At 45.7% G+C, this 18992-nt stretch overlaps 1 protein-coding gene across 1 annotated transcript in view; it reads left to right on the top strand.

The window, feature by feature from the left end:
• LOC107105775 (galanin receptor type 1-like) overlaps positions 1-18992 on the top strand; it is a 34994-nt gene that overhangs the window by 1580 nt on the left and 14422 nt on the right. The window contains exon 2 of the mRNA XM_015405799.1: positions 12495-12560. Within this exon, the coding sequence (XP_015261285.1) occupies positions 12495-12560 (66 nt within the window). The remainder of the gene's footprint in view (positions 1-12494; positions 12561-18992) is intronic.

Below are 18992 nucleotides of genomic sequence, written 5' to 3'. Positions count from 1 at the left end.
TGTGGTGATAACAAGCAAGAGAATGCTCCTAAACCACAGAGCATCTCTCCCACACCGCTAAGTCACCAGTGCCAGCCCCTGAACTATGGAGTGAGGTCACTGCCCGAAGTGTGATGGGGCAGAGAATGAACTTCCAAATCCCTTGTGATGCAACAAGGCACCTGGACTTGCGCCTTTCCCATAGCACAGCAGGCAACCCTGATGTTCTCTCCCCCCCCCCCCGTAGCCAATGTCTGGTCTACGTGTTGGGTTGAGACAGCACTGGGCTAACTGTGGCCTGACAACAAAGGGTGTGGTGTCTGGTTTCCAGGTTGAGCCCCCGAAGAAATTAACATAAGTTTCTTCGATTCCTAGCAGACATTGCAGATGTTTCTCCTTATGTACAACAGCCACTAGGAAAAGTGATGCTAGCCTTCTCTCTAAGAGCTGAGAGAGAACCAGAATTAGATATAGCTGGAAATATAGAAGATGCACAAATTTTAAAGGTAAATCATGGTTTTGATAGTGTGTGTCTGTGTTCATACACACATGCACATCCCTCCAGGTATACAAAGCAGCCTTTCTGATTTATGGGTATTTGAGACAAACACAGTAATTTTCTTTTGGCCACCAAGTCCCAACCGACTAATGGCAACTGCATACGGTTTTCAAGCCAAGCAATGTTGAGAGGTGGTTTGCCATTGCCTCCCTCCACTCTGTTCAGTTATTCCTTGGAGGTCTCCCATCCAAATACTAACCCAGACTGACCCTGCTTAGCTTCCAAGATCTGATGATATCAGGCTATCCTGAGCTATCCAGGTCTAGGGTGCTAATGTAATAAGCTTGATAAAATCCAAAATACTTTCTTCAGTTCTACAGGAGTTTTCTTTCTCTACACCCTCCGCCCTGTACAAATTCTACAGGTAAATCATGGTTTGATACAGGGTGAGTGTGTGTATCTTCATGCATGGGCACACATCCCTCCAAGTATACAAAACTGTCATTCTGATTTATCAGTATTTGAGACCATTCAACATGGTAAAGTAATACATTTTGATAAAATCTGAAATACTTTCTTAGACTGTTACAGTTCTATGTGAGTTTTCTTTCTTTCCACCCTCTGTTCCTTCAACTTCCTGTAACTGAATAATTTTGTAAATGAAGCTCAAACTTTTACAGTGAACAGGAGCCTGAGTTACTATCCATAAAAAGAAAAGCAGTTACATTTCTCACAGTTGTAACTGTGTATGGATACAATTTTTAAAAAGAGAGAGAATATAGCTCTGTCTCTTTCTTTTACAATGCATGCTCTCTGCAAAAGAATATGGCAACTCAGGAACTTGCCTGCAGTCAAGGGGAGTCTTGAATCTTTCCATGTAATAATGGGTAAGAGTGTGAGTCTATACAGAGCAAGAGATAGCAAGGCACTGGGTGAAAACTAGTATCCTAAACTGTGTGGAGGGCAGAAGGTGGTAACCAGAGAAAAAAAACAGCGGGATTTCTGAAAGCTTGGTGCATCCTATTCATTTGGTCCTAAGGCACAGAAATAATAATATGGCTTGGCTTGTACCCAATTACTAACAACTTTCCGGGGTATCAAACTGCCAGGAACTTTCCCAGGAAGTACGTCCTTGACTGAGCCTAAGCATTATTCAGATCCATTCTTCTGTCCCCATCTTATTTGCTCCGCAATGTGCTCCTAATACGTTGAACCAGTTGGGTCTACCTGTAATGCCTTTTCAATCACACCCTCCTCCCAGGAACTCTGTGTGACATATATGGTTTCCCCCCCTCTGTTTTATCCTCACAACAACCCTGCAAGGTAGCACGAGGGGAGGAGAGAGAGAGCGTGATTGGTCCAAGGTCATGGTAGAGTAGGGATTTGAATGCAAGTCTCCCTGTTCCTAGTCCGACATTCTATAGAGTAAAAGTCGTGTGGAGTCGTGTGAGCCAAAGTCCTACTTTGTAAGCTACTGGCATTAAAGTTGCGAATGAGTGATCCTTCCTGAGCGAAGTCAAAAGATGTGTGAGCCAGAGGCTAAAAAACTGTGAGCTAGCTCACACTGACTCAGCTTAGAGGGAATACTGGATGGGAATTCTCACCCTTGTCACTGCAGGTCCTTGAGGAGCATTAGCCTCAGTTCCCAGACTGTAACACCGGAATAAAACTGACTTACTTCTGATTAGGCTAGCCTGGGCTATTCAGGCTAGCCCAGTCTTGTCAGAGCTTGGAAATTATGCCGATTCGGCCTCGGTATGTGGAAGGGAGACACCCCCCCCAAGGAAGTCCAGGGTCGCTACACACAGGCTGGCAACGGCCAAACACCTCTCAGTGTCTCTTGCCCTGAACACCCTACTGGGGTCGCCATAGATTGGCTGAGATTTGACAGCGCTCTCCACCACCATCACCTTTGGGGACCTTTGGGAGGGGTAAAGTTTCCAGAGTACTTTGCACATTTCAAAAAGAATGCTGAGTCATTGTTAGGGCTGCCAGCTTTTATGTATTAATCTACTGAAGCTTTAGGGTTGGCTCCAGACCAATGCCCCCTCTAAGCTGTGGAGTCTAGTGAGCAAAAATTCCACTTTGTGAGCTACTGGCATTAAAGTTGTGAGCGAGCTATCTGGCTGCTGCATAAACTAGTTTGCTCTGGAGCCATCCTTCCTGAGCTAAGATGAAAATGGGTGAGCCGGAAGCTAAAAATCTGTGAGCTAGCTCACACTAACTCAGCTTAGAGGGAACACTGCTCCAGGGGGCACTTCCGTCAGAGGAACAGGACTTTCTTGCCCCCTCCCCTCCTGCCGCAGCCTGTCCCTCTCCCCAAAGGGTTGCTCCTGGGGGGCAGGGGACCCTCAGGAATGGCAACGGGGGCAAATCAGGTCAGGAATCTGCAGCAGGGAGGCAGAACTGGCGGAAACGGTGCCTCCCCTCCCATTAGTGGAAAATTGATTCTCTATCCAACCCTCAATCTCTCCTCATCTCCTCAACCTCATCCCTTCCTTTTCTGTGAATGCTTTGGGATAATTCTTGAGATACCACCCCTTCTTGAAAGTAAGCATAAATCTATGTACCTGACATGAACGCCTCCACCTCTCCTTTTGTTATCTCCCCTGGGCGTTGCATTTGAAATTGTCCACTTGCAAAGTATATCATCAGTGACAATGCTCTATAGGTAAGTGGTAATAACACACAGGTCTGGCTTTGTTCCAGCTTTGTCCCTGATTTCTGTCAACAGCTGTGATTATCCTTGATAAGGGGGAGGGGGGGAAAGGTAAATACTGCAGGTACCTGGCAGTTTGGCTCATAATGCGAAAATCAGAATTATTTTCCGCAGTTTGGAACAATCGTTGTCCCAAACCACCATGGTGTCTCATACATTAGTTTGGGCTTTTGATGCAGAAGAATGAAGCAACCCTGCTGTCAACTGGAGAGCGTAGCCACTCTTCATGGGAAGTCGATACTGCTCCTGAAGGGTATAATGGTGCCATCCTGAGCAGAATTACACCCTTCTAAGTGCACTGACTTCAAAAGACTTCGACAGGTATAATTGCTTAAGATGGCACTGTCAATCTGGGAAGCTCAAACATGTGAATTTTGACATTTTTAAAATGATCCCTTCGCATAATTCAGATACTAATATTTGCACAATAAATTTTCTTCCTTGAATGGTGTCATGAGGGATGGGCACGTCCCAGCTCACCTCCAGGGTGGCTGGCCATAGCAGGCTGGGGAGGGGTCATCAGTCTGTCTCCGTAATATCGAGCTCCAGTCCTCTCAGGTAGGCCTCAAACAACTTTATTTACCAGGACAGTGCCACAGTTACATGTCACTTGTCCTGCTTACAGGTTATCCAAATCTTCCTCCTCTGGCAGCCACCCCGAAGCATACCTGATCATTGCCTTTAAAGCCCTCCTCAGTAATTGGCCCCTCCCCTGGAGCCTCATTTCTTCTTTCCCACAAGGCCACTCTAGCCCACACATGCCCAAAGGCACTACCTCTCCTCCCAGGGCCACCGAGGCTGTAGTCCACTCCCCAGCCAACTGTGCACATGTTAGGCCACACACCTGACCTACTGGCTGATACCTGCTTGCTATTCCCTTGTCCCCTCGGATTGCTGCCCAGGTGGCTCCAGGCCAGGCCTGTAGCCAGGATTTTGTAATTCAGGGGGCCTTTAAATAAGTCAGGGGGCACTGATGTCACAAAATCAAAAATAAAATTTAAAAAACTCACTTTTGCAGCGTTTGCACTCTGCTTGCCTACACGGGGAAGCAAGCAACACTTGGGGAAGGGGCGGCAGTGGGGAGTCCCAGACAGATTGCTGATATGAAAATATATTAAATACTCTGGTGCAAATTGCCCTCTCAGAGCAGTGGTTTGAACCACGGGAGAAAACAAAAGCCCCTTTCAGTTGTTATGGTTTTTTGGGGGGTACTGATGCCTTACCTATTGGGAAAGCATGCTCCATGTGATTCTTCCAATACATGCAATCACAATTTTGTGTGAACAGCGAGATGTGGTGCTTCCCAGTTTTAACATGCACCATTGGAAACCCAGATTTGTTGCAGGTGTGCATTTGCACAAACCAAACCTTGGAAATACATACATTACCCAATTTACACAACTTGGTGATTACACCTATTGAGAGGACTGGAAATAGCACGCTCTCCAGGTGCATGAGATTGGAGCACCACAAACCTAATCATTGAAAAGGGCTATAGTGGAATCCATATGTCAGGAATCCAAATAGCAGGTCACTTCTAGACTGGCCCTAGCAGTGGAAGTGGAATATTACAAATCCAAATTAAAGAGGTTAGGAATTCAAAACAAAAACAAAAGTACCAAGCTGGTTATGTTGAATATATACAAAACAGACTTATAGCATCATAACATTGGTTCATCTAGCTCAGGGGGTGGTAACTTTTTTTGGCTTAAATGCCAAAAACAAATTTTTTCTACTTGGAAAGATAGTGGTCCATCAGCCAAGTAAAGATGGTGGTGGGAAAGATGAGGGTTTCAGGCACATTTGGGGCAAACTGAACACCACTGGCTACAGTGTTCCCTCTAAGCTGAGTTAGTGTGAGCTAGCTCACAGTTTTTTAGCCTCCGGCTCACACATTTCTGTCTTGGCTCAGGAAGGATCGCTTGCTCACAAGTTCAATGGCAGTAGCTCACAAAGTAGAATTTTTGCTCACAAGACTCTGTGGCTTAGAGGGAGCATTGCACTAGCATTGTCAGCATGCCTTGGATTTGACTAGAGACTGTGCACATCCAGGAGGCAATGAAGGGCATAAACTATGCACGTTATCTTCTCCTGTGCCATCAGCACCAGTAGCTCTGCCATCCAGCTTCAGGTATTCTGGTGGAAAACCAGCCAGCTGTGCCAAGTAAAAGGCTTTGGTGTATTACTGTGCGGTTTTGCATGCTGGGGGGTTGCCTAATTCTGACCTGGCTCCAGATTATCTACTGTGGTTAGCAGCAGGTCTCAGACACAGAGAGGCTTTCCCAGCATTGTTTCCATTTCATTTATACATGCCACTTTTCTCCCTGATGGGGACCCAAAATGTCTTATCACATTCTCCCTTCTTTTGTTTTATCCTCATAACAATGCTGTGACATAGATTAGGTTGCGAGTGTGTATGATTTGCCCATTTAGGTAATTCAGAAACCTTCAGAAGCAGAATGGGGATTCAGATCTGTGTTTCCCAGATGTGGTACTGACATGAGATACAAACTAGGAACACGGTGGGTAACACTAGAGTAAACAATGCAGCACCACATAAAAAGAGTGTGTTGTATTCTACACTGAAATCATTCTAACAGGTAGAAGAAGAAGAGATTGGCTTTATACCCCGCCCTTCACTTGGAGTCTCAGAGCTGCTTACAAACTCCTTTCCCTTCCCCTCCCCACAACAGACACCCTGTGAGGGAGGTGGGGCTGAGAGAGCTCTTGACAGAAACTGCTCTTTTTCAAGGACAGCTGTGCCAGAGCTTGTGACTGACCCAAGGTCACATCAGCAGGTGCAAGTGGAGGAGTGGGGACTCAAACCCGGTTCTCCCAGATTAGAGTCTGCACACTTAACCACTACACCAAACTGGTAACACATATAACCATATGCTCTGCTTTACAAGTAATATTGCAATCTCAACTGTGCCTGTTCATAGATATATACATCAATAACATCAGTATCTTTCTACTGACATGAAAGATTCTCAGACACTTAGCTTCGAATAACTTCAACATGGTATCACAATTTTAACAACCATATTGTATTTGAAAAGCTTTCTTTTTTGTAGTCTTCTTTGTGAAGAAATCATTAGAATTCTTTTCAGTTGTAAAAAGTATTTATATACTGCTTATAGCAATCCAAAACGGCTTCATAGTGATCCAACAGATAACCGCAGATGTTCTTCCATTCAACGTCCTCTTTCTCAAGAATCACTGTGTATGTACAACGACTATAAAACCATACAATTAGTATATATAACACCAAATGTCAACCCCCCGCTTTAAGATTTTGCAGGAAGAGGGTATGTTCCAGTCAATGAAGTGGCAAACTCTCAGACAGCTTTGGTGAAGCTCTTTAAGAAGTGATGGGTAAGAATGAATGGCTGAGGTTTTTCTTGAGTCCATTTTGAATTATGCATAGTAGAGTGTTATATATACACAATACTATATTGGGTGGGGGTGGGGGTAAGAAGGCAAATTGAGTGAGTTTGAGTGGAAAAGCAGGCTGGCTCCAACCTAACATTTTATTACCGATCTGAGGAAATGAACTTGCATGACCACCTCACATTTTCTCCAAGCCACGTGTTCTACCAGAAACAATTTGTTCAGTCACAAGAGATTACATCAGTTCACAAACACACACGTCAGCTGAATACACTCATACCTCGTAAATGAGCAGGTTGTCAGTTGGTGCCTCACGGTAGTTAGGGGCTTAAACTGGACTAAAATGGAACTTATTTCCAAGTGCACATGCTTAAAATTTGCTTCCTGAGCTTCCTATTTGACTAGGGATGCCAGCCTCCAGGTGGGACCTGGGGATCCCCCGGAATTACAGCTCATCTCTAGACTACAGATATCAGTTCCCCTGGAGAAAATGGCTGTTTTGGAGGGCGGACCCTGTGGCCTTGTACCCCACTGAGGTCTTTGTTGCCCTCAGGCTCCATCCCCAAATCTCTAGGAATTTCCTAGCCTGGATCTGGCAACCCTAACCTCTCCATCCCCTCCAGTGGCCAGGGGGGACCTGACAACCCTATGACTCTGTCAACCAGTTCCCTGAAGGTCAAATATGAACATCTGGACAGGTACCATTTGGTTTGTCCACTTACCTCAGGCAATGTAAACCAATATATTGGGGGCCCTAGAGCAGCCTGGGGCCACAGTGGCTCAGAGGTTAAGACACTGAGCTGCAAACTGGAAGGTCTGTAGCTCAGCAGTTCGAGACCCAAGTGCCGCATGACAGAGTGAGCTCCCGTCTCTGGTCCCAGCTCCTGTCAACCTAGCAGTTTGAAAGCAAGAAACTGCAAGTTCATAAATAGGTACTGGTTTGGTGGGAAGCTAACAGCGTTCCAAGCACCTCGATGTTTAGTCATGCCGGCCACATGACCACAGACAAAGTCTTTGGATAGCACTGGCTCTTCGGCTTGGAAACGGAAATGAGCACCACCCCCTAGAGTTGGATTCAACTAGCTTTTGAGTGAGGGAAACCTTTACTGAGAGCAGCCTGGCCCCTCCAACTCACTTCCCTTCCTTTCACTCATGCCCAGGTGTGGCAGGCTGCCCAGAAACAAACTGCCTGGCAGAGCAGGACCTGGGGCCCAGCAACAAGACTCAGCTGGGTGAAACAGGGTAGGACCCAAGGCAGAAAGGTGCAGTAGCCTTAGCAACAGGGCAGCCTTTACAATCTGGCCCAGGGAAGCTCAAAGGGTGTGGAGACAATGAGCAAGCCTGGGTGGATGAACAATGGCTCTCTGGGTCCAGGTGTTTTGGTGCAAGAGAAGGGAACAGAAGACAAGAGGGCAGAGCTTACCTCAAGGGTCAGGTGGGAAGCCGGGGCTATAAAAAGGGAGGAAGGGAAAATGGGAGTAGAAGGCAGGTTGAGGCATCATGGCTTTTCTTCTGTGTAATCCTGAGGTGGGCAGGGTTTTTTTCTCCTGGGGGAATGTACCAGAACAGAGTTCTGGGACCTCTTTGACAACATTCTTTTAAAAATATTTAAAAGTTCATGAGTTTTCAGTATATAGACTGAAGACTTCATTTCGCTCTTGAGAGTTCTGGCACCTTCCCCCCAAAAAAACAAACAAACCCTGGAGGTGGGTAAAGTGAACCACATCTTCAGGGGTCTGGATGGATAAACAAATTATCTGAAGACCCCCCATGGACTCCAAGTATGATGTTCTCTTGCCGCCCCCACCTGGGCACCACACCGGGTACCAATTTCTGAGTAAAGCCAAACCATTCTACTTGGGGAGCAGCTAACAGATTAAGCCCAATGTTTGTCTGTTACCTCCCCACCAAATAAATTCTGCACTATGGTCATTTGGAATTAGCGTGATCTCCTTCTGACTCATTTGCTCTGGCTGAGCAGTCCAACAAGAGGCATGAGTGCTATGTTTTAATGGATGGATTTTCTTTTAATTAACACGCTTAAGTACTTTTTGTCTCCTAGCTCTAATGGTTAAACACCTTAATTGCTTAGTTACAGTGTTGCTGCTGCTGTGTTTTGCAAAAGGTTAATTTACTATGTATTTATTTATACTGGAGCACTGGGGTGAAATTCGTTCTCTCCAGGACTTTCTTTAAAACAAAAGCAAAGAGACGACTAGCAGCATTTTGATCCTGGAATGGAGCAAAACACAAACAAGCCCTTAAGAACAGCGACGATTGCCTGACTGGCCGTAAGAGGACAGGCTACCTATATTCATTCCCATCTGTGTGTAAAGCTATTCTTAAAGGGGGGGGGGAATAGACCATGTGGAAGTAGGGTTGCCAACCTCCAGCTAGTGGCTGGGGATCTCCTGCTATTACAACTGATCTCCAGGTGAAAGAGATCAGTTCACCTGGAGAAAATGGCTGCTTTTGAAGTTGGACTCTATGACATTATACTCCATGGAAGTCCCTGCCCTTCCCCTCCCCCCCTCAGGTTCCACCCCCAAAATCTCCAGATGTTTCCCCACCCGAAGCTGGCAATCCTATGTGGAAGGAAGGAGTAAGATGCTGGTTTCTCTCTCTCATCTCCCACCATTATACAGTTTCCAGTGTGATCCTAGACAGAATCACATCCTTATTCACCCACTGACTTCAATGGATTTAGAAGGGCATAACTGTGTTTGGGATCACGCTGTTAAAACAGTTTTCGTTGGATATTGGAGTAAAATGGTTAAAACAATGAAGCAGCAGCGGTAAGGTGAGAGTTTCTTCTACCCAGGATACACTCACACACAACTGACGCCTTCCTTTAGCTTGAAAGGACCACTTAATAGAAGCTCTTCTGCGTCCTTGAGCTAGAGAGTTATTTGGAGATCATTACTTACCAATTTGCTTCCACTGAAGAAAGGTTTGACTAATTCCCTCCTGTGTGGCCTGGACAGCTCCTAGAACCACAACTGATGTCCAGACTTTATGGCATTATAGCCCATGGAGGTCCCTCCCCACCCTCAAATGTCCAGGAATTTCCCAACCCAGAGCTGACAACCCTAACTGATGAACACCTGTAGATATTAAGGGTGCCTTGATAACTATCATCTAGAGATCTTTCCCAATTTACGTGGAGCATTGCATTGAAAGCTGACCATCAGCTTTCTCAAAAATTTCCAAATCAGCTTAATGATCCAGTAAACGTTTGATTGTTACCTTAGCTGCAATTCTGAAAGTTAGAGAATGTTTGTGTCAGCACCTCTCTCAGCCCCACCTACCTCACAGGGTATCTGTTGTGGCGAGAGGAAGGGAAGAAGCCACTCTGAGACTCTGAGTGGAGGGCGGGGTATAAACCCAACTCTCCTCCTCCTTCAGGTTCACCTGAAACTCCTCGAGCCTGACCAGTTCCTTTGAGTCCTCTTCTTTAAATGGAAGTGGGAAGAGACCGCTGGTGGGGTAGCCATCCTTTGGTTTATTGTAATAAAAAGTGTTCTGATCCTTACGGCTGCTCTGTCCTATCTCCGGTGACTTCCACATGGGCGTTTGCTCTGGTTTGGGCTCCCAACTCCACCAGATTATTTAGAAAATACAGGGCTTTTCAGCATCAGATTTCTGGCTTCTTAACTGCATCAGGTTTTCTCCTCCCTTCCACACAGTGTCATTTGCCAGTTGGTTATTGCTGCTGAAGTTAACTGGTATGGTTAGTCCAGGTCCCACTAGTTAGCAGAGTGCCTTAAATAAAGCTACAGATACAGCAACATCACTTTATCAGGTTTTCTCCTCCCTTCCACACAGTATCATTTGCCAGTTGGTTATTGATGCTGAAGTTAACTGGTATGGTTAGTCCAGTTCCCACTAGTTAGCAGAGTGCCTTAAATAAAGCTACAGATACAGCAACCTCACTTTACCAGGTTACCCATCTTACAAAGCTACACAGAGCCACGTTTAATGGAGAAATACTTCTCTCTTTATTTGAGAAGTATGCTTTTGGGTATGAAAGAGTAGAAACAGGATAGAGTACTAACTTACTAGTTAAGGATGGAAGCAGATGGCAAGAGGGCCATCTGCCTCATGGTGCCAAGAGAGAAGGTTGTCCCTTTTTGTGTGTCCAGGGAGAGAGTTGGTCATTATCTGAGAGAGTGAATGGAAGGAAGGAGATTGTCCTTGAGAACACAATCTACATTTCAAAGAGGACAGTGGCAGAAGAATAAACACAGGAAGGAAAGGTCCATGTACCTATCTAGCTATTTACTCTCTCTTGCCATGAAGTCTGGAGGCTGAGGCAGGGACATCACAGGTGGAACTTCCAACAGTTGCTATCCCAGCTTTCTTTTGAGTTTTTCCCTATGTGTTTTTCAGACTGCTTTTGCGATGGTCTGAAAAAAAACATGGGGAAATTTTGAGAAAAATACATCAGAGCAACCACTTGCAGATGATACTCTTTGTAAAGGAGGCAGGGAATTGATGACATTAAGAAGCTGAGCTGGAGCGAAAACCCGGTATGAAAAAGCCCATAAATACATCAGAGCAACCACTTGCAGATGATTCTCTTTGTAAAGGAGGCAGGGAATTGATGCCATTAAGAAGCTGAGCTGGAGCAAAAACCCAGTATGAAAAAGCCCATGGAGAAAGACTGGGGAAACTGCAAAAGGCAAATGGATAAGCAGTACAGTTGTGTGGAAACTTGGAAATAATCTGCGACACATAGGAGCCCAAATGGGAGCGACAATCCTGCGTGAGAGTCAAATCTGAATCCTGTCTGTTCCCTTCTTGTGTGACTTTGGCTTCCTCCTTGGCCCAGCCAGGGCACTGCCAGCAGGTTGGTTCCTAGAGGGCTGCCTGTTTCATGACTGGCTGGCTGGGAGCAGGGCAGCCCTTGCATTAGGCCAGCTGAACTGTCCATCAAAGGGGCAACTTCAATAAAAGACTTTGGAAGATCTGTGATAGATCTCCAAAGAGTCCCCCCCCCCCGACCAAATCTGGCCATTCTGTTTCTGGAATCCTCTTTGTCTCTTTGTATGTGTACAATTAACAAAAAATTGGGAGGGGGTCTATTTGGGAGAACCATCCACAGATCTACCAGCATCTCATCAATGTGGGCTCTCAGATGGAGGGAGGAGGAGGAGGAGGAGTGGGTTTCATATCCCACCTTTCAGTACTTGAAGGAGTCTCAGAGTGGCTTACAATCGCCTCACCTTCCTTCCCCCAAAACAGCCCCTGTGAGGTAGGTGGGACTGAGAGAGCTCTGAAAGAACTGTGACTGACCCACGGTCATCCAGCAGGCTTTATGTGGAGGAGCGGGGAATCAAACCCAGTTCTCCCGATTAGAGTCTGCCGCTCTCAGCCACTACAGCACGGTGGTTCTGTTAACCTCACAGGGGACTGTTGTGAGGGTAAAATGGGGGAGGGGAGAATGGTGTTATAAGCTTCTTTGGGGCCCCACTGTGGAGAAAAGTGGGGTATAAATATCTTAATAAAGAAATCAGTAATTCAGACTCTATTAAAGAACAATAGATTGTGTATGATTTAATTTCTGTCCATAAGATTTACATGTTTACTATGGGGAATGGGGTGATTTGGGGGTTTTCTGCCTCGGTCATTGAGATCCCTTTGGGAGAGCGGTGGTTATTCTTCACAGTTATTTGACATGACGAATAGGAGGTATTTGCCAAAAAGGGGACAGATGTGCCTAGGTTTATCTCGCCGAATTGTTCCACTTAGGGTTTAATTAACAGTTGCATTTGCAACTTGACAAAAAGCTTGGGGGGGAAATCAATTATCCTGATTCCCCTGCGAGTCGAACACCTGCCTGCACCGGAGTTTGTTGGAAACAGAAATCACTCAATAAAAGTGTGCATTCTCCTTTTCTTGTCTTAGGTTCTGTATCACCTTCATAAAAAGGTGAAGAATATTTCGAGGACATCTGTGAGATCAAAAAGAAAGGTAAGCAAACCATATGAGCGTAGACAACTCTCTTACGCTGGGCAGTATCCTGCCCTCATGTGCCCTCAGGCTCCTTTCTATTGCTCCAGCTCTTTCCAAGCCCCTGGAAAGATCATTCCTGGGTGGGCCACAGGATCCATGCAGACAAATAGCCTTGAAGACTGATGGGCTGGAGTGAGGAGGAACAAGAGGATGAGTTCACCCCCTTTCCTCAACAGGGCAGTGCTAGTGGGAGAGGGAAAAAAAAGAATGATTTCAACTCCTTGTCCTTTTCCTGTTCCTCTGTACGGATCCTGAGATCCCAGGAATGATTTTTTTAGGGGGTGGGAAGAGCCGCAGTAGTGGAGAGAAGCCTGGGGAAATTATACCTTATGCACATGGAGCGGGAAGATACTGAGTCAGGCCATTCATCCACTTCAGACTCCCATTTATCCACCTTGGGAATTACCAGCCTCCAGCCCCCAAGGAATTGACAAGCAGGAGAAAACATGGTTTCCACACAATGACACTCTAGGAATTTCCCCTATTCTCTGTGGTAAAGACCAGAGAGACTAGCGGAAGCAGTCTAAACAGTCATTTGGAAGAGGCAGCACATCCTCCCAAAATTCCGCCCTCCCTAGCACTGCTCTCTCCAGTCTCCCAGCATTTGCTGAGTTAGTGTTGAGAAACTTAAGCCATCCTAGCTCAGCATTGCCTGTTCTCTGGCATCTCATGGCTCAAACAAATATTCAGTTAATAGGTTGTGTGGGCTCATTTTAAGCCTTCCCCTTGTTCTGCTCTCCTGACCTGAATCACCTGCCTGGAGAGCTGCTATTTGCCCCACTGGGGAAAGCATACGGGTATTTGTATCAGTACCCTCTGCACTCAGGCAGAGGAAGGTCTTTCCCTCCATGGCTCAATGGTAGAGCATCTGCTTGGTATGCAGAAGGCCCCAGGTTCAATCCCTGGCATCTTCAGTTAAAAGGATCAGGCAGTAGGCAACATGGGAGACCTCCAGCTGAGACCCTGGACAGCAGCGACCCGTCAGAGCAGATGAGACTGGCCTTGATAGACCAAAGGTCTGATTCAGTGCAAGGCAACTTGATGGGGGTAGATGAACAACCTGAGATCCTTTGAATTGGAGATGCCGGGGCCCAGACCTGGGAACGTGCACGCGCAAAGCACGAACATTACCAAACCTCTGCTCTTACTGCTCTGAACCCTGAGACAACTCCATCAGAAATAGGATGTGTAGCAGAGTCAAAGTGTAATTGGTTCAATTGCACGTTGAAGTGATTCTATCATGCCTCACTGAAAGCCTGCAGAAATCAATGCCTGGCTGGACCATCATCTTGACAGCTACCTATTTTCCTCTAGTGTTTCCTTTGAGGCAGGGTTTAGAATTCTAGTGGATGGTTGTACCTTCTGCATTTTTTGTAAGTTTCAATTTTTCTATTCATTTTTTACAAAATACAATGTACAAATGGAAGGAAGGCGGCCTGGTATAGCTCGATCTCAGAAATGAAGCAGGGTCAGTACTTGGATAGGAAGACTCTGCAGAGGAAGGCAATGGCAAAAAAAATCTCTGCTTCTCACCCATGGTGGGGTAGCTGTAAGTTGGTTGTGACCTGACAGCACTTGTGTCCATACGTACAGATTGGATCATGTAACGATAATAAGCTAAGGGGGGAAAATCTACATATGCAGGTATATATTTTCTCTCCATGCCAGTAGTCTTCGTCCCATGTGTCAGGAGGACCCACAAGGAGTTTGCAGAGCTCTACCCAGGGGGCTGCATACCTCTATAAAGCTGCCTGTGTACAGGAGCTCCAGGCAGTTAGTGGGCATGTGTTAAGAATAAGGGTTCCTCACCTCCTGCTTCTCTTTTTACACATGCAGGATGATGAGGCAAGGCAATGAAAATCCCTCAAGGCTCTGACTCTTTACTGTGACACCTCTTCCAGAATATGACTTGTGTTTCCTGTCCCCAACTCTTTTGGTGTCATGTCACAGTCCTGGCTTTGACCCCTATGAGGTCATAATTTTGCATTTTTGCTTCTTGTCACTGGGAAAAACTGGCTTAGCATGCAGGCAGCCAGCATGCTTACATTCCTTCTGGTAAAAAAGCCTATGCGCACTCTAGCACTTACAAAAATTGCTATAGTTTTACCATAGAGCTTTTATAAAATGCTAGAGTGTCCATTTGCCACTTCCTGTTTCTACTGGAACTGGCATGAGTACTCTGGCAGTGACTTTGATGTCACATGACTTTCTGCCACGTGTGTGCAGTTCAGTGGATTCCAAGCTCAGTGGATGCCAAGTCTGGAAAGATTGAGGGCCACCTATACCGCTGAAAAAGCTTCCTTTGTGGCCCCGATGAGGGCAGAAAGGTGGGGTATATATTCTGTAAATAAATACATAAATAAGATTTAGATGCATTCATTTTAACATTGAACCGCGATTTTATCTATATAACAAGAGGCTGTTAGGATACGAGATAGTGGCACCTTGAGGCCAGGATTTTAGCCTGACCTTCTGAGTTCTTTGGAGCTGACAGCTTTAGAAAGATTGCATACCACAGTGGCAAGAATTTTAGCCTGACCTTTTGAATTCTTTGGAGTTGACAGCTTTGGAAAGATTGCACGCCACAATGTCTTTAGGCTGCAATCACAACTCTCAAAGCAGGTACAGACAGAGCTGTGCGCAGTCTGTGATTACCTTCGACACCGGAAAAGCATGGCATTTTCTATTACTCAGAAACAGGTTTTTGCCCTCTGTGCATTGAATCCAAACTCTCCTATGATGTGCTGGAAGTGAAGGACCTTGGCGCCGTCTCCTCAGACTTCAGACTCAGGGGTCTGAGGCTACACCAGTTTGGTGTAGTGGCTAAGTGCGCGGTCTCTAATCTGGGAGAACCGGGTTTGATCCCCCACTCCTCCACTTGCACCTGCTTATGTGACCTTGGGTCAGTCACAAGCTCTGGCACAGCTGTTCCTGAAAGAGCAGTTTGTGTCAGAGTTCTCTCAGCCCCACCCACCTCACAGGGTGTCTGTTGTGGGGAGGGGAAGGGAAAGGCGTTTATAAGCTGCTCTGAGACTCCAAGTGAAGGGTGGGGTATAAATCCAATCTCTTCTTCTTTATAAGAGAGTTATAGAGATAGGTAGGACACTGATCATCCTTTCCTGTCTACTACTCTGATACTATCCCTTTGATGTGTAGATTGCTACTCTCAGGGAAACTTCCTTCCTTCCAGTCTTGACACCTCTCTCCAAACTATGCTAGCCTTCTTCATCTTGCCACCATGAAGGCAGGACATGCTTCCTTCTTCTCTATCCATCCTAGTTACTTAGACTAGAATCCTATCCCTATTCTATCCTGTCCTGAATGGAGTTCCTTACAACAAAGGACTTGTATTACTTGGTTCCTTATCAGCGCACACAAACCAGATAGGCTCTGCTGTGTTATGTTCCTTGAGCACTCTGCTAACCCAAATAATCCTTTAAGAGGCTGGAGCAATTTCCATGAGTTCCTTCTTCCCACTGTCAAACTCCATGCCGCACCTCACACTGCTTCTGAGATTTTCATGACCATGAAGAACTGCTGGAGGTAGGCGTACAAGCTGCACTAAGGAAGGGACAGGTGGCAAAGATCCGTTCCACGAGCTCAATGGTTCTTTGGCTCCTGCAAGCCAAAGAACACTTTCCTGGAAGCTGGCCCTAGTGGCTTCATAGCTTGCTCCTTTTTGCTCCCCCCCCCATGCCACTGCAGCAGAATCATGCAAATTTAGAATATATGCAAACATACCTATTTTGCATAAGTGATCAAGCTTGGCAAATGTGTGCATTTATTTCCAGTGCAGAGTTCATACAGATCTACCTTAGAAGATGGCATAAAACCTTTATGCAACTGCATCTGAAATGTCATAGCATCAGAAGAAATTTGATGGACCACAGGCAGTGGGGTGTGGCATTGGAACTCTTTGTTCTCTGGGCACTGGACAATTTAGAAGGGCTTTTATAGACCCTTGTGGGTACCAAGTCCATAAAAGCCTCTCAGCGCTCTAGTACCAGCTGTGATTTCATTTTACTGATGGTTGCTCTGGAACATCAGCCTCAAAGTCCATGTAATTGAGTTTCTGAGTTACAGCTTAATTGCGATTGGTGTTCTTATTGATGTGTCAAAGTGCTGCCATGCGTTTGATGTTCCTTAAAAGTACATACGTGTTTGGGAAACCAAGGTGGATATGCAAAGGCTACTGAACTTTTTTATTTTCCTATTTTATTGCACATTGCTCCAAACCATAGGGAGAAGGGTTTATTGTTTATCAAGTAATTAAACACAAAGTGCCTTTGGCTGTAGGTGCTTTTTGAAAAAGCTGCTGTAACTTATACTCCAATACTTACCAAAAGGCTTGTTATTTCCCAGATTCAATCATATATTTTGTTTTATACAAACAGCCTCAGAGATGTGGGTAAACAAGAGTGCCGTTTAGTGTTCCTGCACTCTTGTTCTTGCAAATCTAGATAGCTTTGACGTTTTAGAGTTGAGTGACATGGCATCCTATTAAACAGAACAATACAGGCCTCAGAGCAGTTTGCAGCATTTCCAAATGCAAGTTTTTTCTTACTCCCCTGCCCCATCTCATTCATTTCTTGGCTCATTCATCCCAAACATCTTAAAACTGACTCCCTGCCCCACCATTTTTGTGAAAGACTGAGAGATTAGCCTTGACCTGTGTGGCTCAAGCTAGCCTGCTCTCAACTGGTCTCTGAAGCTAAGCAGGGTCAGCCCTGGTTAGTGTTTGGATGGGAGACTACCAAAGAAGTTCCAGGGTGTTACACAAAAAATGGGAATAGGAAACCAGCCGTTTGTTTCTTACTTTAGAAACGCTGTGTGTGTGTGTGTGGGGGGGTGTCACCATACGTTTGCTGCAACTTGATGGCATTTCCCACCACCATGTAAATTCCCATTTCACTACTGTCTTAAACACAAGTGGCTTTTACAGATATTCCATAAGAACATAAGAGAAGCCAATGTTGCATCAGGCCAATGGCCCATTCAGTCCAACACTCTGTCATACAGTGGTCAAAATTACCAGGTGCCATCAGGAGGTCCAGCAGTGGGACCAAGCCAAACATCAAAAAGGTTACAGCTTAACCATTTTAAGAAGGGTCTTTGCTATCTGAACTTTCATTACAGGCCTTGACCTGGATGGCCCAGGCTAGCCTAACCTCATTAGATCTTGGAAGAGAAGTAGGGTCAGCCTTGGATGGGAGACCACTAAGCAAATCTATGGTTGCTACAAAGAGGCAGGCAATAGCAAACCACCTCTGTTTGTCTGGGAACCTGATGAGGAGTCCCCATACATCAACTGTGACTTGATGACACTTTGCACCATCTAAGAACACAAGGATCTTCCCTTGTAACCCCAAACCACTGGGTTGGATCCTATGGATCCATTCCCCTAGTAGAGGAGCCTTCTGGTGATTCAAGGGACTTGGACTATCTTGCATCAGGATCTTGCAGTATCTTATGCTAGAGGAATGGATCTCCTCTAGTGTGGTGGATCTACAGGTTCCCACCCATTATGTCTGGAGTTGTATGTCAAAAGCATTGAGGAATCAAGTACTATTCATTTCGATGGGTTTTGAATGGCAGTTACTTAGACAGTGTGTTTTCTAGCTTTTTCCTCCCTGGACCAGAGATCTTTCACTCTACCAGAGTGAAACAGGTTAGAACCAGCTGTTCCGCCTCAGGTGTGATTCCATATTGTAAAGGAAAATAAGGATTCTCTTTGGTGTTCCCAATTCTAACCACAAAGATCACTTCCTGAACCCATTCACACATTGCTAAAGGGTCCTCTACTTGCTAGTCATTAAACATGTATGTAAACCGCCCCCCAGCAAACTTCCCCCCCAAAAAACCCCTTTGAAGATATTAAATACAATGGTTGTACTTATAAACCCCTTTGGACACTGTGTGCATGCAAACTTGAGAGCCTGCCAGCTGTGCCTATCAGGAATGCGCAGTCCTCACATCTGAGCCAATGCACATGGTGGCCGCTTTTGTGTGAACTGGGCAACGTGTCGACCAGTTGATTCAGTTAGCAGTTAACATATATTTCAATCCCACTTTTCCATTCAGCAGCCACCCAAATAGTCCAGCTTTCCCGGAGACTGTCAGAGCTTGAACACTAAGCTAAGCGACGTTGGCTGTAGTTAGTATTTGTATGGGAGACTGCCAAGGAAGACTGGGGTTGCTACACGGAGGAAGGTGATGGCAAACCACCTCTGCTAATCTCTTACCTGGAAAGCCCTGGAGGTGGAGTTGCCATGAGATTTGAACCTGGGTCTTCCAGCTCCTACTCTGACACCCTGTTACAACACACTGGCAGAAATGCTAAAAAAGGTAAATAAAAAAAATAAGATTAGGAATCAATGCTGTGTTGTCCAG

This window comes from Gekko japonicus, unplaced genomic scaffold (assembly GCF_001447785.1).
Source record: "Gekko japonicus isolate JY-2015 unplaced genomic scaffold, Gekko_japonicus_V1.1 scaffold144, whole genome shotgun sequence".
NCBI lineage: Eukaryota > Metazoa > Chordata > Lepidosauria > Squamata > Gekkonidae > Gekko > Gekko japonicus.
The sequence above is the reverse complement of the archived record's forward strand: the minus strand, read 5'-3'. Positions and strand labels throughout refer to the sequence as shown.